Genomic DNA, 25,197 nt, shown 5'->3' with positions numbered 1-25,197 from the left:
TCCCACCCGCAGCACAAATCAACGGCCACAACAGCAACAGTCAACAGCAGAACCGTCGCCATCTGGGCGATAACTTCAGTCAGAAGCTGCGCATCAAATCCAACTGCTATGTCACCACCGTCGACAGTCGATTCCTAATTGCGTGCGGATTTTGGGACAACAGTTTCCGGGTATTTTCGACCGAGACGGCCAAAATCGTGCAGATTATCTTCGGGCACTTTGACGTGGTGACTTGCCTGTCCCGGTCGGAGTGTAACATTACCTCCGATTGCTACATTGCGTCCGGATCGGCCGATTGTACGATTCTCCTGTGGCACTGGAATGCCCGAACGCAGAGCATCGTCGGAGAAGGGGAGGTAAGTTGTCGGAGTCTTCCAGCACTGGGCTTCCATGAAGTAAGTTTGATTCCGTTTCCTCAGATTCCGACCCCTCGGGCAACTTTGACCGGACACGAAACGTCGGTGACATCGGTTGTGATCAGCGCTGAACTCGGTTTGGTCGTTTCCGGATCGATAAGTAAGTTTCCTAGCATTGCTTGGTAGGTAGAGTAAATCATTCGAAAATTGATCGCTTCCAGACGGACCGGTGTTGGTGCATACCACATTCGGAGACCTGCTTCGCTCGCTGGAAGCGCCAACGGATTTCATTTCACCGGAGAACATCACCCTCTCGCGGGAGGGTTTCATCGTGGTGAACTACGACGAGGGCAACGTGGCTGCATACACCATCAACGGTAAACTGCTGAGACACGAGTCCCACAACGATAACCTTCAGGTGAGTTTCCGAGGGGGGGATTTTGGTGCTTCCAGGGTTGAGCAGTTTGCGAATGATTCTATTTCGTTGCAGTGCATGCTGCTGTCACGGGACGGGGAATACCTGATGACCGCCGGCAACAAGGGAATCGTGGAGGTTTGGCGGACGTTCAACCTGGCTCCGCTATATGCATTCCCAGCGTGCAACAGTGGAATTCGATCGCTGGCGCTGACCCACGATCAGAAGTAAGTATACATTCTTTTGTGACTTGAGAACTGCTGGTGAATTAAGACTCTGTTCACCGCGGACCTGCCTATTTCCACGATCGTTCCGCATAAGCTTTACCTGACGAAAAAACTACAAGGGACAGCCCTATGGGGTTGTACGCAATGGTGACGTAGGACTACGTGATCTTATATGATAAATCTTATTTGTTAACTGCAGCAGGAGCTTGTGTTTTGTGTAGGAATAGGAATTTGAACGGGGTACTATCTGTTTACATATACTCTTTTGTATGACACGCTTGACATAGACGGCCCACAGCGACTCACGAAGATCTACTGATTCCGATCAATAGCGGTGCGGCTTCTTCCTCCTTCTATGAATGCTCATGTGGGCAGCAGCTCGCTACTTACAGGCAGCCTTCCGTTGTGTACTGGAGAACAATGTCAATGCCACGTGCCGAAAGCACTGCTGCAGCTGATGCCGACGACCGGAAAACACCACACATGGTGATTGGAACTGAATTAGATCAGCGGTTGTGGGCAGCCTTGATAGCACGCTTCTTGCGGGGAGCCTTTCGTTGTGTACTGGAGAACACTACCACTCACCACGCGGTGGTTGAATACAGACCGTATGGTGAGACCGGATGGAATTCAACTTTGAAATCTTTGTTAGGGAAATCGCTTTTCGCAGGCAATCGGTGATAATTTTAATTATCATAGCAACAGTTGCACATTCGTGCAATTTTCAATAGTGACATTTTGGAAAATGATAAAGTCTTAAATAAGAGAATTAGTCGTAGGAATATTTCTGATCGATTGGTGTTAAAATTGTTGAAATTGGTCCAGAGGCAGCTGAATTATTAACGTTCAAAATCTTTCATAATTTTGTTACATGATCCATTTTCGGTTTTTACAAAGTGTACCCCCATATAGAAATCACAGACGTAGTCCTACGTCAAAAAAAATGGCTGAATGGCGTTAAACATAGAAAACGATTCAGGGTGACATGGGGAGACGAAGAGCAGTCGATGGAGCACGTCAACTTCACTGTTTGGCGAAGCGATTTTTGCTGTCCAAGCCAGCAGTAGAGTCCAATCAAAGGATCTTCAACACGTCGGTCCATCATCCACTATCCACCATCCAGATAACTTCCATCTCAAGCTTCTGCAGACAGACCTTCCTAAGAGCACCCGCAACAATGCGTTGCTAAAGCTATTTTAGCAACCTCCACTATAACGCAGCGGGTTAACAAATATAGCAGCGTGACAGCAACCGACCCAAGTGTTATTATCTGCGAAATGTCGAAATAAATAGGTTATGGGCCCAGCTAGCAACCATCGCGACCGATCAACAAGCAGAAGAAATTTTTCAATATTCGATGGACCCGTTCGGCATTCCCAAGCTTAATAGAATGAATTACGGAACCTGGAAGATCAAGGTCGAACGGGCGCTACTGCAGCGGAGATCGAAGCGTGGGACATCAAAGCGCATTCCTCGATTGGGCTACTTCTGGAAGACAGTCAATCGCATCTTATCAAGAAGTCAAAAACGGCGAATCAAACCTGGGAGACTTTCCGGGACCACTACGAGAAGGCGACGCTAACTTCCAAAGTGTCATTGCAGAAACAACTATGCGACATGCGGTATGCTGATGGCGAGGAAATCGGACAGCACGTGTGCGAGATGGTAGACCTCTTCGAGCGACTGTCGTTGGCGGACCAGGCATTGGACCGTAATTTGCAGGTGGCAATGGTGCTACGAAGCTTACCCGAATCCTTCAACACACTCACGACGGTGTTGGAGACTAGGTCCGACGACGACTTGAGTCTCGAGCTGATCAAGTCCAAGCTGCGAAGAAGAAGACGCTGGTTTGTAACTACTACAAGAAACCGGGTCACAAACAGAAGCAGTGCAGGGCTCTGATGGAAAATCGCAGCGACAAGACTCCAAGAACAATGCGTCGCAGGATTTTAGATTCTTGGCGTTGCATAAGGCGAGTGGACGTGATGCGTGGAACATCGACTCTGGCGCGACGTCCCACATGTGCGTCGATGCGGACAGTTTCACCGAGCTGGATAAAAGCGTGAAGCAGGGAGTCTTTCTGGTCGATGGCAAGAAGATAACCACGGAAGGAGTTGGTTCGTGCAGGATGATCTGGGTGTCTCCAGAGGGTGAACGCAGTACTGTTCTCCTCTCGGATGTAATGTACGTCCCGCAGTTCGAGACCAACCTCATATCGGTGAAGAAAAATTGCAGCCAAGGGAGCCAAGTTCGTGTTCGACGCGGATGGGTACCGTATCCTTAAGGACGACAAGGTGATTGCAGGCACAACCACATAAGGGGGACTGTACAAACTGCGGACTGAGCATGCTGCGCTGCAGGTGAGTGAGTCCACCCACAATCCAGACTGTTTGCACACTTGGCATCGTATCCTTGGACATCGTGAGCCAGATGCGATTCGTGATTTTTAGACGAAAGGACTAGCATCGGGAATCCACATCGAAGATTGCAGGTGTTACGTTACTTGCGAGTGTTGCCTGGAAGGGAAACTGGCCCGTCTACCATTTCCAAAGAAGTCCAAGAAGAAGTCGAAGCAGCCACTGGACATTATCCATACGGACGTGTGTGGACCGATGCGGACGCCGACACCAGGCGGTTGTCGTTACTTCCTAGCGATGATTGATGACCACTCTCGCTACACCGTAGTATATTTTCTGAAACAGAAGTTGGAAGTTACTTGATCCGCCCAAAGTGATTCGGTCAGACAATGGTGGTGAGTACCAGAATGAAGCCCTCGACCGTTTCTGCCGCCAAGAAGGTATAAGCCAGCAGTTTACCACAGCGTACACCTTGCAGCAGAACGGGGTCTCGGAGCGTAAGAATCGTTCTTTGGTGGAGATGGCCCGCTGCATGATTCTGGACGCGCAGTTGCCGTACGGCCACATACCTTCAAAATCGTTTGCCAACCAAGTCCTTATCGCAGACACCGTACGAGCTCTGGACTGGAGAGAAGCCTGATCTAAGCCACCTAAATATTTTCGGTTCATAGGCTTACGTGTGGATTCCATCCGAGAAGCGTTCGAAGTTGGAGGCGAAATCCAAGAAGATGCTGTTTGTGGGCTACTCGCTGCACCATAAGGCCTACCGTTTCATCGACCCCGAGACGCACAAGATGATCACGAGTAGAGATTGTCGCTGTCTGACACATCGGGAGGTTCGGGAAACCGAACCTTCGCAGGGAAGTATCGTTCCATATCCTTTTACTGAAATTTCTCCGACGATTCGTGGCAAAGCCGATGATGGTCCCGCTTTTACAGCACCTGAGGAAGACGATGATGATGCTCCCGTAGCAACGGACTCCGAGGTCGATGATGATCAAGACGACGGTGAATCCAGCGACTTCAACGGTTTTGAAACTGCCACATCCAACGCCGAAGATGATCGGGACGACACAATCTGTACAGGTGTCGCAGTACCACAGGCTACCGAGGGACAGGAGGAGTTTGGCACTGCCACAAACGTTCGCCGATCCAGCCGCGCGAACATAGAAGTCGCGCCACAGAGATTCTTGACTGTCCAGGAGTACTGCGAGCCCGTTCGTTCGAAGAGGCGATGAAGTGCCCGGAGCGAGATTTGTGGAAGCGCGCTATGGAGGAGGAGATCCAATTCTTGCACGAGAATGACACTTGGGCGCTCGTTCCTTTGCCAAACGATCGCAAACCTGTTGGCTGCAAATGGGTGTATAAAAGGAAGATGGACGGTGACGGTAATGTCACCCAATACAAGGCAAGACTTGTCCCACAAGGATTCAGTCAACGATACGGTACCGATTATGACGATATTTTGCCCCCGTCGCGAAGCAGACTGTTGGTGAGGACGAAGCATGGTCGTTCGTCATTTGTACTGCTTTACGTGGACGACATGCTTATAGCTGCCAGGATGAAGCGGAGTACAGAAGAATCGAAACGACACTGAAAAAGCACTTCAAGATAACCACCCTCGGAGATGTCAGCAATGGTATTCGTATTGAGTGAGGACAGGATGGACGATTCCTGCTGGAGCAAGCCTCGTATATCCGTAGAATCGCTGCAAGATTTGGACAAGCAGACGCCAAACCATCCCGTATACCAATGGACCCAGGTTACCCGAAGCAACAGCAATAGGGGGAGAAACCAATGCCACGGAAGGACGATTTACAGGGCTTAGTGGGTGCTTTGCTGTATGTTGCGGTAAACACGCGGCCCGATATTGCCATCAGTGCGTCCATTCTGGGGCGATCCAGGCCCAGCCAGGCTGACTGGATCGAGGCCAAGCGGACTCTGCGGTACCTGATGTCGACTGCGAATTTGAAGCTGGAGCACGGTGGACCTGGCCAACTGCAAGCATACGTGGATGCTGACTGGGCCGGAGATCATCAAGATCGCAAGACCCGAGGCCTGCGGGGAGTTGCTCTGGTTGCAGAAGCTAATGAAGGATGTTGCTTGAGAAAGCTTCCGGGCCGATCATTGTCCGCGAAGATAATCAGAGCTGCATAGCAATGCTGCGAGCTGAAGGAGGAAGTCGAAGAACCAAGCACATCGACACCCGGTTCAACTTCATCCGAGACTTGGTAAGCCAACAATGTAATCCAGGTTGTATACTGCTCTACCGAGTCCATGATCGCCGACACCTTGACCAAGCCGCTGGCGAGAGTGAGGCCGACAACATAGTAGAAGCGATTCGAAGCGATTCGATGCGATAGCAATTGGCAAAGCGAAATGCAGCGGCAAGCGAAGCAACCTATGACATAGTGAAAGAGTTTTTGAAAACATTACAGTCGCGCGCGCAGTGCAAAATATTTGTTCAAATTTGTTATTCAGCATGGATTCATCCGATGAGGAATATTTCGCTTCCTCAAGCACGATTAATTTCATAATCAACAACGAAAGAGAGTTTGCAGTTCACCCGATCAATCGAAATAGAAGGCGAGATGGGGAGTTCTTCAGGTTGTACGAAGATCTTCGTAAATATCAATGTTTTGTCCCACAGCGCTTTTCTCGTGAAAACGAGAGCAATCAGATTTTCCGAATCGATTTCGGTGTCCATTTTTCCTCACTAGAATCAGTCCACTTGCGTTCGAAGGCGTCAAAACACAACACGAACAGCTCTGTCGCTTTGCTGAACGCTTTACACCTCTTCGCATCGCTTTCACTATGGCTGGTTTGGGCGATTCCCATAGAACGCTCATAGAGGGTGCTTTCACGCAAGCGCTCCGCTTATTGCCAACGAATCGAATCGCTTCGAATCGCTTCTACTATGTTGTCGGCCTGAAGCTAGAGACCTGCCGGAAGGAGATGGGACTTCAATCAATACAGTTTGAGGAGGAGTGAAAGAGTACAACCAACCCATGATTGAAGCTACACCTATCATTCGATCACTGTAGGGTGTATGCAGATAGATAAGAAATATATGTCATTAGTTTTCGCACTCTTGAACAGATCGGTTTGCGAAGTACTCTCAAAATATACAAAATTACCAAAAAATCTACATACTTCTCTAAAGGTCTCTAGACGTCTTTGAACATTTCTGAACATTTTCTTGAACATAATCTGATCTTCGCTTTAAACTGCCATGAAAATCATGGTACATATTCCCTGTCTTACTGCTGCCCATGTAACTTCTCTTAATTTTTTCCAAATTTAAATAAAGGTCTTGGTGCTTTGAAGAAGTTTTGGAAATTACCTGAGTTTCTCGGAACTTCTTAGGTATTGCTTAAATTTCCTTATTTATTGAACTGTCCTTGGCTTCTCTGATCTATCCTTCTGCTCTCGAAGCATTCCTGAAGGTCTATCAATTCTTTTGAAGTTCTTGGTACTACCATAGAGGTAACTCTAAGACCAGAAGGTCCCGAAGAAACGTGCTCAACTTTTTGACTCAGCTCTGGTACTATCTTCGGTCCTTAGCTAATCGATTCACCCCTCGAAACATAGGAAAATCCACTAACCCCTCATTTTATCTGTCAAACTTTCATAGCGAATCAAAACAAACATAGTGTAGTACTAAAATTTCGACTAAAATGGGGTACGTTAATCGTTTGCTTGGGACCAATAGGCTAGTCAAGTAGTGAGCCAATTTTAAATCGTTAGTTTCCAACCGGTGGTACTACCCTGAGCTAAATAGAACTGTCGTAACTGGAGTTTCCGAAATATTTCTGAACTTCCCTAAAATTCTCGGATCTACTTACCTAGTGCATTAGGGTTTTTTTTGATCCGGCGTCACTTAAAAAAAAGCTGTAACTTTGTAACGAAATATGATAGAGACCTGAAATTTCCTCACTTTTCCTAACTTTCGGAAACGAACATTTTGCTGTCAAAAGAAGCTTACAGCGACCTCTAGGAGTGGCTACAAAAAAGTGACACATTTTGCATTGGGGTCTAAAAAGACCCAGACTTTAGGTCCCCTGGAACCGGTTCCGATAGGTCACAAATGGACACTTCCTAAACTTCATGTACTGGTACCGTCCGACGGCTCAAAATTCATGATTCCATATGGATTTACATGAGGTTTTGAAATTGTCCTTTTTGGGGCCATGCCGGGTATCCAAGTGTGGCCAGATCTATCTGTTGGTCCATGACATGATGCCTATTTACGTCTGGATGAAAAATCATAAATTTTGAGCCATCGGACGGTACCAGGGTATGAGGTTTTGGAAGTGTCCTTTTGTGACCTATCAGAACCGGTACCAGGTAGCATAAATGGCTAAATTGGAGAAATCCTGGGCAGGGTGCCATTCTAAGAACCTTCATCTTTAATTTGAGGTCAATAGATCAACAATCGGTTCAAGTTGCAGTTTGGGTCTTTTTGAAGGAAGGTTAAGGATTTTCGAAGTTTTTCTGAAGTTTATGGAATTGACCTGAATTTTTCGAAACTTACAGATATTGAAACTTCCCTGAAAGTCTGGACTTTCTTGAAGTTCTCGGAATTATAAAGTGTTTGGAATTGCCTTCAAGATCTTTGAAATTCTCTAAAACTCTCTAGACCTAGCTTCTTTGAGATACTTGGAACTTCTTTAAAATGGCCACAATTTTCCTCAAGTTATCTCCAAGTCTCTGCAAATCATTCGACTTTCTTAAAGTGCATTAAATTTCGTTGAAGTTTTTTGGACTTTCGGAACGTCTTCACCTAACGGCGGATAAGCTCGCTATTATCTATGCATGGTTCATAACTATACCACGATGGATATACAGCCAGTCGACATATCGCTCTACTCTCTGCTGTACGAGAACATTGTATGCATTTGGATCGCAGTTAGTATGGAACCATGATTGTGTAATATTGTATTGTATTGGGTAATCCACACCATTCCATAGTGTCTTTCAATAAGCCGCGTTTGTTGGTCTAAATGTGTTTCTCATTTTACAACCCTTAGATGAAATTCTAAGTTCGTGATGTATTCTACGGTAATTATGGAAAATTATTTTCGCGTCGAATGGTGCAACAATATTCTTTTATCGTTCTGGAGTAAGAGCCTTTTACGTGATGAGTAGTAACTTTTTTTTACTTTTGGTGACCCATAGAACCTTGGGGTAACCAGCTGGCCACTTGACGTATTACCCGCAACATTTGCTTCAATCTGCTCATCAGGATACTAATCGGACGCCACCAGTTCTTCAGCAAACTACTGATCCGGATTCGGGCAATTTCATCAGCAGACTCATCTTCGGTTGGACTCCCTCCGTCGAATCGTCTATGTCGGCAATGATCACCTTAATCACGTCGATCTGCAGCTCGTATACGTGATGTCCAGGGGGAAGAGGAATTAAGTTCAATGATTCCGCTGCCAGGCAGTAGCGTTCTAGAGGGCGAAGAGCTTCAGCTTCGTTCCTTAGTTGGACATGGACACTGAAAGTGAAAGTTAATTAGGTGATAATTCGACAGTGAGCATGCATAAGGCCGCGATGATCGATTCTTTTCGTCGCTTTTCTCTTTTGTTAATAACTCGCTTAGATTACCATTTCTCGGTGCGTTTGTTGTTGCTTTTGATGGCCAATAACGTGTTACAGCACTTGGAAAAAGTTCAGAAAATTGCTTCCCTTAGCTGTAGCAATTTAAATACCACTTTTACGGATGTTCCGGATCTTCCAGAAGACCGTTCCTTGATCACCAGTGTGCACCTTTTCGTCAAAATTGGTGCTGTTAGTAGTTCCGCGCAGTAGCGTTTACACTCCTCCCCGCCGTTGAACGGTTGTCAGTCTTGATGTTTCTCGGGAAACCTCTTTTTTTTCGAACACAATCAGATACCGCGATCGCATTGCGGTAGTCTTCTCCTGTTTGCCGTTCATAGCACAGGTAGAACAAGATTGCACCCACTTCTCAGCATCACTAGGCATCCCAGGCTACCATGCACGGTGCCTCATTATGGTCTTCATTTTTGCAGCAGATGGGTGTTCTTCGTGTGCTACTTCAAGAGCTTTCTTGCGAAGTGCTTCTGGGATTCCAGCCCATCCTGTTTTAACTACCAGTCCGTTTCGTACAGCAAGGTTGGGCTCCAGTGACTGAAATGTTCGTAGGTTGACAGGCCAATCACCGGTTTGCAATGAAACTATCAGTTGCCGAAACGGCTCATCTTGAGTGGTATGATCTATAATTTCCTTTTCGGTCAGAAAACCGGCTGCATTTGCCTCGATAACCGCTACTTCCCAGGGATTGGTTTCTTCATCAAAAGGATCGTCACTACCGTTGTAGAGCCGTGAACAGGGATCCGCGATATTATCATTGCCCCGAACATATTCCACCATGACCGCCCATGCATCGGCTCTTGTGAGGGCTCTTTTAGGGTCTTCTCTGGTTCAAATCAGAATAAACATTACGCCTTGTACACGGCGCTCAACACTTCCCGTTGATTATATGATTGTTAAGGCTTCCGGAACGAAGCTTATTCTTCACACTCTTGTGCGAGTACCACACCCAAGCCCAAGAGATACAGTGCACTGCGCAATCCGTTTTTAATGGTATCGAAAGCATAAGGCCTTGTTGCCCTCTGCTGTCCAAAGAAGTCCTCCACTCTACTCGATCCAGCCTCGTAGTCTGCGAAGGGTCCGCAGGTCGCCTTCTGCTTGGTCGATCCATCTTGCCCGCTGCGCGCCTCTTCTCCTTGTTCATGTTGGGTCGCTTTCGAGAACCATTTTCACTGGGTCGTCGTCCGGCATTATTACGACGTCGCCAATTTTTGCAGTATGGACGATGGATGGTTCTCCCAGCAGCTGGTGCAATTCGTGGTTCGTTCGTCTCCTCCACGTTCTGTCATCCATCTGCACTCCACCGTAGATGGTACGCAACACCTTCCGTTCGAACACACCAAGGATGACCACCGCTCTAATCAGCGTCTTGTAGATAGTCAACTTCGTGCGGTGGCGAATTTTATTCGACCGGAGTCGAAAGTAGGCACGATTCCCTGCCATAATGCGTCTTTGAATTTCTCTTCAAAAACACGAACTCATCAACCAGCTCGATTTCCACACCGACAATCTGAACTCGGGGTGGGAGGCTAACATTGTCTCCCCTAAAACCTCTTCCTCTCATGTATTTCGTCTTTGATGCGTTGATGACAAGTCCAATCCGCCTAACTTCAGCCTTCAGTCTGATGTACGTTTCCGACATCGTCTCAAATTTTCGTGCCTTGATGTCGATGTCATCGGCGAGCCAAGAAGCTGGATGGATTTCCTGAAGATCGTGCCACTCGTGTCTATCCCAGCTCTTCTGATCACATCTTCTAACGCGATGTTGAATAGCAGATTCAAAGAGATTGAAGAGTGTCCCCGATATTCGAACAATGGACATCACTCGATCCACCGTCGCGTCAGTTTATCCAGAAATCCGTACTCGTGCATAATCTGCCATAGCTGATCTCGATCGATTGTGTCGTATGCCGATTGGAAATCGATGAACAAATGATGTGTGGGCACGTTGTATTCGCCGCATTTCTGCGGAACCTGCCGAATCGCGAAAATTTGGTCCGTGGTAGCGCGGGCACCCATGAATCCCGCCTGGTATTGCCCCACAAACTCCCTTGCAAATGGTGACAGGCGGCAGCATAGAATTTGGGAGAGTACCTTGTAGGCGGCGCTCAGCAGTGTGATGGCGCGCTAGTTGCAGCAATCCACGACACCTTTCATCTTACTTACTACTTAAGGGTCCTGTGCACCACCAGCGGTGCAAAGGGCCAACGTGAAAGACTTCCATCCTGGGCGGCTGCTCGCTTTTGCCTTGCTTAATTTCTTTATTGAGGCTCCGCCGCCACGAGCCTCTGGCTCTGCCTCTGCTGCGATGTCCTGCCGGATTCCAATCCAGCGCTTGCTTGCAGTTATCTCTATTCCGCCCCGTCGAAGTGTGTGGCCGACCCACCTCCACTTTCGCTCTCGAATTACTGTTGCTATCGGCTTCTGATGACACCGACGATGGAGCTCGTTATTCGAGATCCAGTTGTTAGGCCACCAGACACGAATTATATTCCGCAGGCATCGGTTGATGAAGACCTGCAGCTTTTGAGTATTCTCCGCTGATACACACCACGTCTCGCTGGCGTATAACAACACAGATTTCTCGTTTGAGTTGAAAATTCGGTTTTTGGTGCGTTGACTTATTTGGTTGGATCTCCATACGTTTCGTAAACTCGCAAAGGCAGCCCTAGCCTTCTTGATTCGTGCACCTATGTCGCTCTTGGTCCCGCCGTCCGACGCTATTTGGCTGCCAAGATATTGGAAACTTTCGACCTTCTCCACTGCTTGCCCCGCTACCGTAAATTTGGGAGGGTTGCCCGATTTGGTCTTGTTGACGTTGATGGTGAGACCCGCCGCAGAGGAGCGTTCGGCTAGGTCATTGAGCTTACTCTGCATATCAGAGCGCCGTTGTGCTAGAAGAACAACATCATCAGCCAAATCGAAGTCGTTGAGATGCTCCATGGTGATAGGCTGCCATAGCAGCCCACGGTTTGGTACACGGTCAATTGCACCTACCATGATCTCGTCGATTACGATGAGAAATAGTAGCGGTGATAGTATACATCTTTGTCTCACACCAGCGACTACCCGGATAGGGTCAGACAAGGCTCCGTTATGCAGAACTATGCACGTGAAAGCCTCATACTGCGCTTCGATGAGGTTGACGATTTTATCCGGGACTTCCTTGCATCTCAGGGCGCCCCACAGATTCTCGTGATTGAGTCGGTCGAAAGCCTTTTCGTAGTCAATGAATACCAAATAAAGGGACTCTTGGAATTCATTGACCTGCTCCAGGATGATGCGGAGCGTGAAAATATGGTCCACACAAGATCTTCTGGCACGGAATCCTGCCTGCTGCCGTCGGAGAGCCGCGTCGATCTTCTACTGTATCCGATTCAGGATAACTTTGCACAGAACTTTGCGAACAATACAAAGTAACATGATGCCTCGTCAATTGTCGCACACAGTCAGATCCCCCTTCTTTGGGACCTTCACTAAGACGCCCTGCATCCAGTCGGCCGGAAAAGTCGCGGTGTCCCAGATATTACAGAATAGTTGATGCAACATTTGAGCGTGGGGTCAGCTTTGAGCATCTCTGTTGATATGCGATCGACCCCTGGAGCCTTGTTGGATTTCATGCTTCGGATAGCTGCTTCAATCTCCTGCAGTGATGGGGCCTCGGAATTGACGAGAATGATGCGCCGCACCCTAGGTGGATCATGCCGAGATGTTGATGGCTAATTGGCCGTCGAAACTTGAAGAAGTTGTTTGAAGTGCTCAAACCAGCGTTTCAGCTGGTCAGTGGGGTCGGTAAGCAATTGTCCAGTCGTGTCCTTCACTGGCATCCTCGGGTTCATCCTTGCTCCACTCAGGCGTCGTGAGATATCGTAGAGGAGGCGTATATCGTCAGTGTTTGCGGCTTTCTCCCCTTCGTCGGCCAGGGAGTTCACCCACGCTCGCTTGTCCCGTCTGCAAAAGCGCTTGACTTCCTCCTCTAGAGCCGAGTACCGTTGACGGGATTCGTTCTCAGCTTCTCTGGTTCTCGCCCGCTCTATCGCGGCTTTTACTTATCTACGCTCCTCAATCTTCCGCCAGGTTTCATCTGTGATCCACTCTTTCCTCTGGGTGCGCAGCTCACCCAAGTTGTTCTCGCTTGTTTCTATAAAGGCATTCTTGATGGCCGTCCATTGTTCTTCTACGCTGCCACCTTCTGGAACGTCCGCAGCTCGAGTCTCAAGCTCTTCAACAAAAGACCTTTTTACCGCTGGATCTTCAAGTCGGCGTGTGTTGAACCGCCGCCCGAGTCTCTCCTCCCGTCGCTGGATCCGCATGGGCGGATTTTGCCGATTAGAAGGTGATGGTCAGACGCAATGTCGGCGCTGCGTTTATTCCGGACATCAAGAAGGCTCCGTCTCCATTTTCGGCTGATGCAGATGTGGTCGATCTGATTCTCGGTATGTCCATCACGGGAAACCCACGTGACTTTGTGCACTGGCCGATGGGGGAAGAGCGAGCCCCCGATCACCATGTCGTTATTGCCACAAAATTCTGCAAACAGCTCACCGTTCTCGCTCATTTCGCCGAGACCATGGCGTCCCATTGCACGCTCATAGTCCGGGTTGTCGGAGCCGATCTTCGTATTGAAGTCGCCAGTGTAGATCTTGATGTCACCCTTTGGAATCTTATGCACGACGGCATTCAGTTGACTGTAAAAATTCTCCTTGTCCTGTAGCTCGGCAGCATCGGTTGGCGCCTAACATTGTTCTAAATCTGGCAACGATTATCCTCTAATTAACAGGCTCCCACTTGATGAGCACAGTACTTGCTTGGACGCTAAGTAGGAGACCAACTCCCCGATGGCGGGGAGCGTTTTCACCTCGAATACCAGAGTATAGTAGTACCTGTCCCGACAGCAGTTTGTGTTCTCCAAAGTTTGGCCAACGAACTTCACTCAGTTCCAGGATTTCTAGCTTCATGCGTCGCGCCTCGTTGGCGAGTTGTGCCAGTTTACCCTGCTGGGCTAACGTCAATACATTCCATGATCCAATTCGTGTCCGTTGTTTTGCGCTAAAAGTCGTTGCCGTTAAATCAGTTCGATGTCTTTCTCTGTTGGTTTCTGTAACAATTGTAAAGGTTTCAGAGACAGTAGGTGGTTGGCCTAAGGTCTCCTATCCGTCGTGATGGGTCTGCCATCTTAGGTGTAGCTTCCGGGGAAGAGCATTTCTTATTCAGCCGCTGGATGCCAGTCAGACGCTGTTTGAGCCGCACCTCCATGGTGAACAGACGCTCGGGTTGGCGAAGCATTTCCTCTGTGTTCGCGTCGCACCTCCTCACTCTGCTATTGTCGGATTGACAACATTGCCCAGGCTACGCCAACCAGCTGTGTCCATGTTTCAGCTGGCAGTCTTTTGTGATCATATGACTCGTGGAGGCGTGAGGTAGGAACTTGTGAGGACCGGAGCTAGGTATGTCACTCCTTCCAGATTGTCACTCACCATTTTGTAGCCCAACACCTTCCATCCACTCCTCCCAAATCTTGGCAAAAACCCAGTGCAGCGCTCTAGCCAGTGCTCTACCACCGTATTTTAATAGCTCACTTGGTAGTTGATCTACACCAGTTGCTTTGTTGTTCTTCAGCTGACCGATCTCCTCCTCAACTTCTTGAAGATCAGGGGCCGGTAGCCTGTCGTCTTCTGCGCATGCTCCAAGGTCTGTTGCCGTGCCACCTTCGTTTTCTGCTGCATCACTGTTGAGGTGCTCGTCATAGTACTGCTTCCACCTCTGAATCACCTCACATTCGCTTGTGAGAAGGTTACCGTCCAAGTCCTTGTACATATCGGCTTGCGGCACGCGAACTATTTAGCTTCTCGTAGAACTTCCTTGTGTTGTTTACGCGGTACAGATTTTCCATCGCCTCGCGATCTCGTTCTTCCTGCTGAAGCTTCTTCCTTCGGAAAACCGAGTTTTGTCTGTTCCGCGCTTGTCTGTATCGCACCACATTCAATCTCGTGCGGTGTTGCAGCATTCTCGCCCGTGGTGCATTCTTCTACTCTACTAACAGTTTGCAATTCGTAGTCAAGCCAGTCATTTCTTCGGTCCGGGATCGCAGTACCTAGTGCCGCTGCAGCAGTACTACCTATGGCGGAACGGATGTCCCTCCAGCTATCTTCAAGAGAAGCTACGCCAAGCTGCTCTACCGTGGGTAGTGCATTAGCTGGGCAACTCCGGCGTCCCGTAATTACTCAATGTTAGATCGCGGCGTTCGACTTCGACGGGTGTTATGCACCGTCGAGAGTTTTGAGCGCATGCATACTGCAACTAGGTAGTGGTCCGAATCTATGTTCGCACTGCGGCACGTGCGGACGTTGATAATTTCGGAGAAGAATTTCTTGTCGATTAGAACGTGATCGATTTGGTTTTCTTGGTCAGGTGATCTCCAGGTGGCTTTGTGGATATCCTTGCGGAGGAAAAAGGTACTTCGAACTACCATACACCGAGAGGCTGCAAAGTTCACGCATCGTTGGCCGTTGTCGTTCGATACGGCATGCCGTTGACGATTTTGACGTCCCGTTGCGAACAGCCGTCGTACACCTGCTTCAGCTGCTCATAGAACGTTTCTTTCTCGTCGTCGGGTCTCCCTTCGTGTGGGCAGTGCACGTTGATGATGCTGTAGTTAAAGAAACGGTCCTTAATTCTTCGTTGGTGGTGTCACAGCTCTGGTAGAAAGTAGCCGCTCGATGCCCGCTTTTCCATACCTTTTGTCTCGTCCAGGGACTTTGCAGTGCTACGGCTTCGAAGTTGCGTGGTTGAAGTTCGTCATAGATTAACCTATCGCAGCCCGGGAAGCCAAACGATTTGCAGTTCCATGTTCCGAGTTTCCAATCGTAGCCCTTATTTCGTCGCGTAGGTCTGTGCCGATTGTTCCGATCCGTATTTCTTTCTTCGGTATTTGAAACTTTATGTTTTTCTCGGGCGGCTTGTTGGGCCTGCCCAACCCCTTGTCTCGTCGGGGGACCATCGTGTATAGCGCTGTTTAGAGTCCATTTTCAGCATTTCTTCTATCACCGTACTATGGTTACCGCGCCAGTGTTCGCGTTGCATCTCTTCGGTCGTTTGTCGATAGCCAACTTCGTAGTGCGGCGAACTTTACTAAACCGGAGCGTCCTTTGGTGTCCAAAGTAAGCACGATTTCCTGTCGCAATGCTCCTTTGAATTTCTCTGCTGGTGTCATTATCGCCGGTCATCAGTGACCCATGTTAGGTTTGCTGTAGGCACTCTAAAATAATACGGTCGAATGAAACAGAGAGTTAGAAGTGATTATATGTGTTTCCTTCCTTACCTTTCAGATACCTCCTGGCGGGTCTGGCCACGGGTTCGATCATCGTGTTCCACATCGATTTCAACCGTTGGCATCACGAGTATCAGCAGCGCTATTGAAACTCGTCTCTCCGGTATGTCTCGATAACGAGCCAAGGTGAAGCAGAACTGCAATACCATCATCAACAACAACAACAACAACACCGAACTCGACCGCATTCGAACCGGTATTCCGGTGGAAACAGCGATAGCGATCGTGAATCGCTGGTCGTCGTGTTCTGAATGACAGACACACCCACACCCAACCACAACCACACAAATGAGGCCAAATTATTGACTTATAATTGGAAATACGAGAAAGAAAAGGTAAGCAATTGTTACTTATTGTCTAATGAGCGAGGGGGGAAGAGTGACGTTACGCTTTCAAGTGCGTAGCATAGATTTAGGGGACGAAAAGCTTTTAACGGTTCAAACTTTAACAAGCAAAATGTGTTGCAAAGCTTCAAATTATGAGAGTAAAAAAATGCAAAGCAGACAACCTTAAAAACTAACTGTTTAGATGTAAGCGGAAATCTTCTTTACCGACGCAAAAACAACACTTGCAAAGAGAAAAGTGTTAAAACAATGCCAAATTTGATGTATTCACAACACAAGAAAGACACAGGATAACAAATTCTTTTAATCACATGAACTCAAACCGGTATGGGAGGAGGAGAAGGAGAAAGGTTTGGAATTCACCATACTTTTAAAATGAACTAATAATAATAATAAAAACAACCGACACGGAGAAAGCGGAATGGTGCGAAATGTATGCCAAATGTAAATTTAAACAAAAATCAGAAAATTTTAGAGCAACTAACGCTGCGGAAGAAGCCAACGAAAGCTGGCGATGGGGAGCATGTTTTAAGCAGAAAATGATGTGAATTAAAATAAAAAATCTTCTGAGGTTATCCGTCCGCAAATATTTACATAAACCTTGAAACACAAGAGAGTAATCAAGCACTAGACCGCAGCACTTTTTAAATGCCACTCCTGGAACGCTAATTTTTGCATTACTACTTAACCAGAACAACAACACAGATACACACACACACACACACACACACACACACACACACACACACTGCAGTGACAGTGGTCAAAAGCGACGAAACTTAGTATACATACTTAGAGGAAAGGAGAGCGGAAAGTAAAAACATTAATATAAACTATTCACGTGCCAAGCATTTTTTGAAAAAATCCTGCCCAGATTTAAATAACAAAACAAGTAACGATCGTAAAACAAGAAAACAAATCCACACAGAGTGTTTAGAGAGCTTTGGCTTACTTTCTTCTGTTTTTGTGGGGCGACGACAAGTGACAGTTCTCTAACGCTCACATTGCAACACTGCTAAGAAAAGAAAACACACACACACACACAAATGGACGGAACAACTGGCAACACTGAAAAAGAAAACGTAGAGGAGAAAGTAAACAACCCAATGAGAGTGCGTAATTTTCCGTCCAAATAGCTTGCTTTTTGTTCTAAGTGTAACACGCGCACCGCCGCACATCCGAAGAGATACATACCCACACATACACACGCGCGCTCACGCGTTCTTTTTCGTCAGTCACGGATAATGTAGGAACACGACGTAAACACCATGTTCGTTTACATTTCTGTTGTTTTATATTGGAAAAGAGGAAGCCAAGCGTGAGCCGTTCGTGGTTCATTTTTGATTTTCGCTTACGAATAGTACGGGAATGGGAATCCACCGCCTTTTTTTGTGATCGTGCACGGTGCACGGGGAAAGAGTTGAGGATTTCCAACACTGGCTCAGTTGGAAAACTGAAAGCCATAAGTTATGATCATATTTTTTGCGCTTTGTACTTAACGGAAAACAGAGACTAGTCCTTACGGAGAAGACACAAACAACGTATTATCGAGAATCAGATTTCGTCCAAAATTCCCCGTTTTCTAAGCACATTCCTGTGTCAAAAAAGATATGTTGCTCATTCCACCTTAAGTGTTATTTTTAGAGTAAACAATATTCGACGTAGACTGATACGAAAAAACAAGACAGGAATCTTTCCCGAACCATTCCGTTGTTGATAGTGAGAGTGAATTAAGATTTTTTCTAAAGACAAGTACTTAATTTACACCTTTTTCCCCCCACTACTTTTAAGTCACCAGTTTTAGTCCCTAAGTTGGTGTTGGTGTAACTTTAATCCTTTGTAGATTAGAAGCAAACAGGGCTGAACATTTTTGATGTGGCAATTTAGCTAGATTATTAAAGTAAACAAACCAGAATGGCTTATTTTCGTTCGGCAAACTTTGAGCTACTTAGTTGCACCATAAGTGAACGCAAAACAAGTTATACAGTTAAAACATAACAGGTCTGCACCGCTGCATAATTAGTAGTTAATGGTATACTTTTTAAAAACATAGTTAAAACATAGGCACATAGCAAAAGTACGAGATAGCCACTTTACCCCCGTTTCCCCCGAAAAGTTGTTTGAAAAATGAAATGAAAAAAACAGAAACTGCGCATTATTTTATCGACTATCACACAGTAAGAGACATGTGTTTTAAACAGCTAGTTGAGCGTTTAACATAGAGAAAAACGCTTCAGAAAACAAACGCTTCAAACTTAACGATAATCCTGTGCGCGATGTTTTCAAACTTACTTTTTATAACGACAGAAAAAAAGCAAAACATTAAAAAAAAATAATACGCAAGTGTTGTTAACACCTCCCCTCAACCCCTTGTAAACAGCAAAAACTTTACCTTAAATTTAAATAATAAGCTAAACAAAACAAAACAAAAAAATCAAGTCGCAAAAAAAAACAGCCAGTCTTAGTCTTGTGAATTATTCTTATAGAGATAAACAATTTAAAAGGAAACAAACAAAAAACCTAACTTTAACAAGAACAAAACTAGTGAAGACACAGAGAGCATTTACACAAACACACAAACACATCCGAACACATACATACAGGTGCGTAACGGCAGTTCTAAACCAGAATAAATAAGAGTAATGAGTTAGAAAAAAATGCAGAGAAAGAATAAACCAGTTGCGAAGAAGGTAAGAAGCACTAAGAATATATTTTGTGAAACATTATTGCTAAACACCCACACACTCACACAACCACATAAACACATTAAAACAAAACCGAATACAGAAAAAGTAACACACATACACTCCATAAAGCACACAAATTGAAAATGTCGCCCTCAATCACGATGAGGCGAAAAAGTTGCATTGAAAGTACTTAATAAAGACAAAGAAGAAGAAGAAGAAGAAAAAGCAGAGGAAGAAAATTAACCCTAGATATGAAATAGAAATCAGCAGCAGCGGCCAAAGGCAGAGCGGAAAATTTGCGACAGATGAGTTAAAGAGCAACAGATAACACTAAGCAAACAAAAAAAAACACACACACAAGAAGGAAATCAAAGAAGCATTGTTACTAAGCCCAATTTATTGTACAATAAATTAACTAAAATTAACGGCGGCGGGGGCCGGTCACTGATCCGAACACTCCCTACTGTGTGGGTTGGCAAGTCTGCCAAACGGTTCGAAAATATTCGTGATAGGAACCAAGAAATTTCAACTTAGCTTCGGGACAACATCTCGAACGAATTGGTCTCATGAAAAGGTGGAACGAGCAAAAAGTAGTCAACTCAAATTTAGTGCATTTCTGTTCAGCGTGCGCTTTAACACAGTGGCCTCTACTTGGCCTCCGACTTCAAAAACCTAATTTATAATCATGTTCTTGTCCAAAACCGGTTACACAGAATCAGAATCTAGTTCAACTGATTTGTATCTTTTGCAATATTTGTTTATTTGTTTACGTTTTTTACAGAGGGAGAACAGGTCAAAAGTCAGGTTACGCGACGTCACTGCTTTTAGAAAATGACAAACGTTGAATTGAGTGATAGCTTTCCCCCATCAAATTCGACAGATGTCACCCCGCCAGTGCACTGCAATGGCGGATATACTAGTTTTGTGATATGGAGATTTATGAAAAATCGTCGATTCCTCTTCAAACCTTGCTTCTAGCGGTGAGTAAATTTTGAGTCCTTTTTGATTGGTTTGTCAATTAGAGAAACGAGGTGTTTTATTTTGGTTCTATTTCCAATGAGATTGATAATTCTTTCAAAATTCCCATTAAATAACATTTCAGGAGTGCTGCTATCGACTGAGAAAGCTACATAGGGTGTCCCAGAAAGTATAAGCACAGTTTATTATCGAAATAAAACAACGTTATGTTAACAAACGGCGCCGGCGGAGCCTGATTACCTCTCACCCCAGCAGGCCTGGGTTCAATACCAGTCGGCGCCGCCGGGATGTTCTGAGGCATAACATCTCTGATCACGCCTTCCTTCGGATGGGAAGTAAAGCCGCTGGTCCCCGGTTCATGAGTTGAGGGGTCGATAGGTAGGGTCCAGGTGTGAGAGCTGCCTTCCTGGCACGTCGGTAGCATTGGTGCTCAGCACGGAAAACAAGATCGACGGAAAAAAACAAACCAAAGGAAAAAAAAACGTTATGTTAATTTCATATATATGTTCTCTATAGTATTCTCTTTCAATTGGTTGAAAATAATCCGAAGTTTCTTTAATCGTACGCCAAGGAGTGAACTTTTGATCTGACGATTCCCTTGAGCTTCAGCACAGATTCCTGGCGATAATGTTTCCCACTTTTGTCCAGTCTTTTTTTCAAAGTATTCGATTGAATTCGCTGCCTTAATGTGTTTCCGCAGATATCCTGTTACAAACTAACAGGTAAAACGACGGTTCGAATTGCGAGAGAATAAAAAGCGTGTTTTACCGTACTTTGCTATTTATTTCGTCGTCGATTACAAGCAATGTCAGGGTGTCTACTACCTGAAAAAACCTGGAAGACCGGGAATTTGCAGGAAATGCTATTTTTTCTGGAAAAACCTGGAATATTCAGGGAATTTGGGTTCGACTCAGGGAATTTTCCAATCATCACTTCATTCGTAATTCAAAAGAAGTTTTTCGTTCAGTTTCTCGAAACGTTTCTTAAGGGCACTGAACTGGACAAGCATCTGACAGCTACGAAAAAGTGTGCGAACGAGAAATGTTTTTTTTTGTTTGCTGTTGTCTGATGACGGCTAAGACCATGGTTGGTCCATCTTCCCAGGTGTTCTTGGTTTTGATTCATAGATGTAATTTTATTTCCTGAATGAAGCGGGTGATCTGCTTCATCGTTGTCTCACATTCATCTTGCAGTATCCCGACGAGCGGCATGCAGTATTCCAGTGCTGGGAATTTGCTTCTGATATGGTTGAATTTCGGGCAAATGTACAATATGTGCTCTAGGTTTTCCGTCTCATCGCATTCGGTGCATCGGTCATTTGGTTCCATTTTGAACATCGCTTTTATTTCTTTCGTTAGGGTGTGCCCTGCTCTTATCCTGTTCATGATTATATTTTCTTCCGTTGATAGTATCAAGTTTTTGAACCAAATATTCCTGCGTGGTTGTTCTTGTACTGATCTGTACCATTTACCTTTATCTTGACTCGTAGCTTCGAAGACTCTTCTCCATTCCTCCCACGATTCTTTTTTTGCTAGCACTATCGCATCTCCGAAGGTGATTGAGTTGTGTATGCTTTGGGTCCCTTCTGTTCTCCTAACTGCTTTTCCGTCTACTATTTCGTTGCCCTGGATTCCTGAGTGGCTCGGGATCCATTGGATTTTCAAGTTTCGGCATTCAACTTTTTGGAATAGTTCAACTATATTGCTGGCTATGTAGTTTTCTGGGACTTCCTTCCTGTTCCTCAGGATGGCGCATGCACTCGCTGAGTCAGTCAAGATAACCGCTTGCTTTATATTGTTTTCTATGGCCCACTCCACTGCCTTTTGCAGGGCTAGCAGCTCCGCATTGGTTATTGAAAAATTGTCATTTATTTTATCCGCTTTGCTGGTCTTGGATGTTTCGTCGAACATTGCTATCGCCGTTCCTGAACTAGTCTTACTCGCGTCGGTGAAGATCCTGTTGTATCCTTGGTATCTTGTGCTGATAATTTCCATATATAGTTTCTGCCACTGCTGTGCTGGTAAATTAGTTTTCTTCTGTTGGTCCTTTGTTAGCGTGCTCCGAACGTGATACGACATATCAACTTTCGGGAAGTATTGGAGACGGGTTAATTTGCTGATTTCCTCATTTTTTGGGTGAAGTTGCATAATCACATCGACGTGTTTGTCTGTCACAAGCGTTATGTATGATCCGTTTGGTTTTTCATTATCAACGGTTCGTTAGATAAACTTTGAGAGTGGGTTTTGATGGTATGTGCTCCTCAGGATTTCCCTTTTTGCTAGGTGCTCTATCCGTAGGTCCATGGGAATCTGTCCAGTTTCTGAGATCATGACGTGCACCGGCGTTGAAGGAAGGTATCTCATCGCAATTCGTATGTACGAATTTTGAACGGTTTGGATCTTCTTCAGATTGGTTTTCGCGGCGCTGCCATAAATGCTTGCTCCGTATTCTAAACGGCTTCTCACCAAAGCGTTCCCAACTTTTACTTCCGTATTTCCTCTATGTGCTTTCGATGACAGAGCTCACGATCTATTACGTATCCAAGGTACTTGTGGGTATTTCTTATGTCTATGGGTTGATTGTTGATTTTTATCCTCAGTCGACTGGGATCCTTCCTGGAAAACGGTACCGCCGCGCATTTCGCTGGTCTCAGCTTCAGATTCCTCGAGAGAAGTTTTTCATGCAAATCCGATAGGACTCCGTTTGCTTTGACCGCCGCATCCTCCAGCGTTTCTCCTATCACAATGATGGCGAAGTCGTCGGCAAATTGTACCAGCTCACACCCTTCTCGTTCTACATCGTGGAGTGATGCCGTGTATAGGTTGAAAAGGATAGGCGAGAGCGGACAACCTTGCGGTAGGCCTTCGGTGACGTTCCTTCTGATTCCTTCTTCTTCCGTTTTTAGCAGCAATTCCCGTTTCGTTAGGTAGGTGTACAGCCAGCTGATCAGTTTCGATGGGATAGACATCCCTGCTAGGGTTTGCAGTAGTTTAGTGGTGTCAACTGAGTCGAATGCTTTCGAAACGTCCAGAAAAACAACGATGCATTCCTTTCCTTCTTGCTTTGCTTCCAGTACTGTGTTTACTACATAATTGATCGCTGTTGAGAATGAGTTATGTTTCCTGAATCCGAAGGATCGCGACGGAATCAGGTTTTCTATTTCCGTTAATTCCACTAGCCTATCTTTTACGGCCGAGTTTATTAATTTTAGACACACATTCATCAAGCATATTGGCCTTTTGGAGCTTGCTAGCGACTGATCTAGATGCGACTTAAGTATAGGCCTCACCTCGATAACTCTCCATCTCTCCGGAATTCGCTCAGACACAAATACTCGACTCAGCATCTCGCTTATTTTCAACTGCATTCCGGGTGACAAACCTTTTAGGATGCCGTACGACATTCCATCTTCTCCTGCTGCTGAATTTGTTCTTCTTCCCCTCAACACGTTCAGAATCTCCTCATCACGAAGCGCCATTTCGTATGCTTGCATCTCCGGTTTGGTTTCGACTGTAGGGTAGCTAACGTTCTTCTCCTTATCCTCAAAGTAGTGCTTTTTAGATAGTTTTGCTTCTTGTTTTTCACTATGACGATGACTTTTCTATCACTTCTTCAAATAACTCTTGCATATCTTCCGCACTGTATACGAACTGCGGTCTTATCGAATTAATTGCTTCTATTACCCTACTCTGATTAACTTTTTTTAACACACTGTTGCACTACTTTCATTTCACTACTTATTTCTATCACCAACGGCAGATGCACTGAATTGAAGTCTTCCTCTTCTACGCTCCACGTGGTTTTCCTCGTGATGCCAGCGGTCGCTAGTGACAGATCTATTGCTGAGTCTCTGTTTCCAGGCTTCGAAATGGTTGTCGGCTGTCCGTCGTTGAGGAGTATCAGCTTTGATGAGTCGATCAAGTATTTCAGCGCTTTTCCTCTCCTACATTCTTCTGCGATTGGGCTCCAGCTACGATGGTGAGCGTTCATATCCCCTCCAACTACTATTTCCCCTTCCAACTGTTCTATCCATTCGAACAGTTTCCCCATTTCGTCGATCATCGCTTTGTTGTTCGTCGGGGGCGCGTAGACTGACACAAGGGAAACCGGATCGAACCCTTCTGTGATTTTCGCTGCTACTACTTCTAGCCATTTGAACTCCGGTGTTTTTATTTTTGCTAGAGTGACCGTTTGGTCTCCTAGGATTCCTACGCCGCCATGGCCCTCTGGTCTGCATTTTGACACTAGTTTGAATCCCCTCATTACGAATGGTTCTCCCTCCTTAATCCATATTTCTTGAAGCAAAGCTATTTGTATTTGGTTACCTACCATAAACTTCTTCAATTCTTCTCTTTTCTCGCTTGGTCGGATACTAGTAATGTTAAGTTGGACAATTCGTAGTTGTTTACTGGCCATTGTTGTTGTTTGCGGCTATTCTCTGCTCTTCTGGATTGTTGTTGTTGGTTTCGGCAGTAACAATGTCGTTTATCTTTTCGAAGACTTTTATCAGGATTTGATCCGTGTCTATTTCGCTTCTTGGGGCGTTCATCTGTTTCGCTAGTTGGTCTCGGAGTTCGATGAGGGGTTTCAACCAGACCTGCAACCTCAGTTGCTTGATAAGTTCCTGTCGTACACTTGCCAGCATGCTTTCGATTGATTAGCGTTGTGTTGACCAAGTTCACCGCGCCCAGATTCTGAGTATCCTGTTCCGTTTCCACGTTCGTATTCTTGTCCTTCCTTTGCGTAGCTTGAGAGTATGTTCTTCTTGTATCCCTTCCCTTAGATGCCGCTTTTCCTCTTTGACTGCATCCTTCGCCCCCTGACCGCTGGCTCTCTTCGCCGCCTACTTCGGGAAATTCGGAATCCTCGTCCAACAGCTCGAAC

The 25,197-nt window shown here is 45.9% G+C and overlaps 1 protein-coding gene across 14 annotated transcripts in view; it reads left to right on the top strand.

Annotated features, from left to right (window-relative positions):
* rg (rugose) overlaps positions 1-18,503 on the top strand; it is a 414,681-nt gene extending 396,178 nt beyond the window's left edge. For all 14 annotated transcript variants that reach the window (XM_065220386.1, XM_065220381.1, XM_065220380.1 and 11 more), the window contains 5 exons: positions 13-356; positions 420-516; positions 578-774; positions 847-998; positions 16,303-18,503. In XM_065220386.1, the coding sequence (XP_065076458.1) occupies positions 13-356; positions 420-516; positions 578-774; positions 847-998; positions 16,303-16,393 (881 nt within the window). In that variant the 3' untranslated portion in view covers positions 16,394-18,503. The remainder of the gene's footprint in view (positions 1-12; positions 357-419; positions 517-577; positions 775-846; positions 999-16,302) is intronic.
* The last annotated feature ends 6,694 nt before the right edge of the window (positions 18,504-25,197 follow it).

This window comes from Ochlerotatus camptorhynchus, unplaced genomic scaffold (genome assembly GCF_037179485.1).
Source record: "Ochlerotatus camptorhynchus isolate MF236.1 unplaced genomic scaffold, CSIRO-AGI_Acam_v1.1 ptg000125l, whole genome shotgun sequence".
NCBI classification, from domain to species: Eukaryota; Metazoa; Arthropoda; class Insecta; order Diptera; family Culicidae; genus Ochlerotatus; species Ochlerotatus camptorhynchus.
Note: the sequence above shows the minus strand (reverse complement) of the source record. Positions and strands in the feature narration are given on the sequence as shown.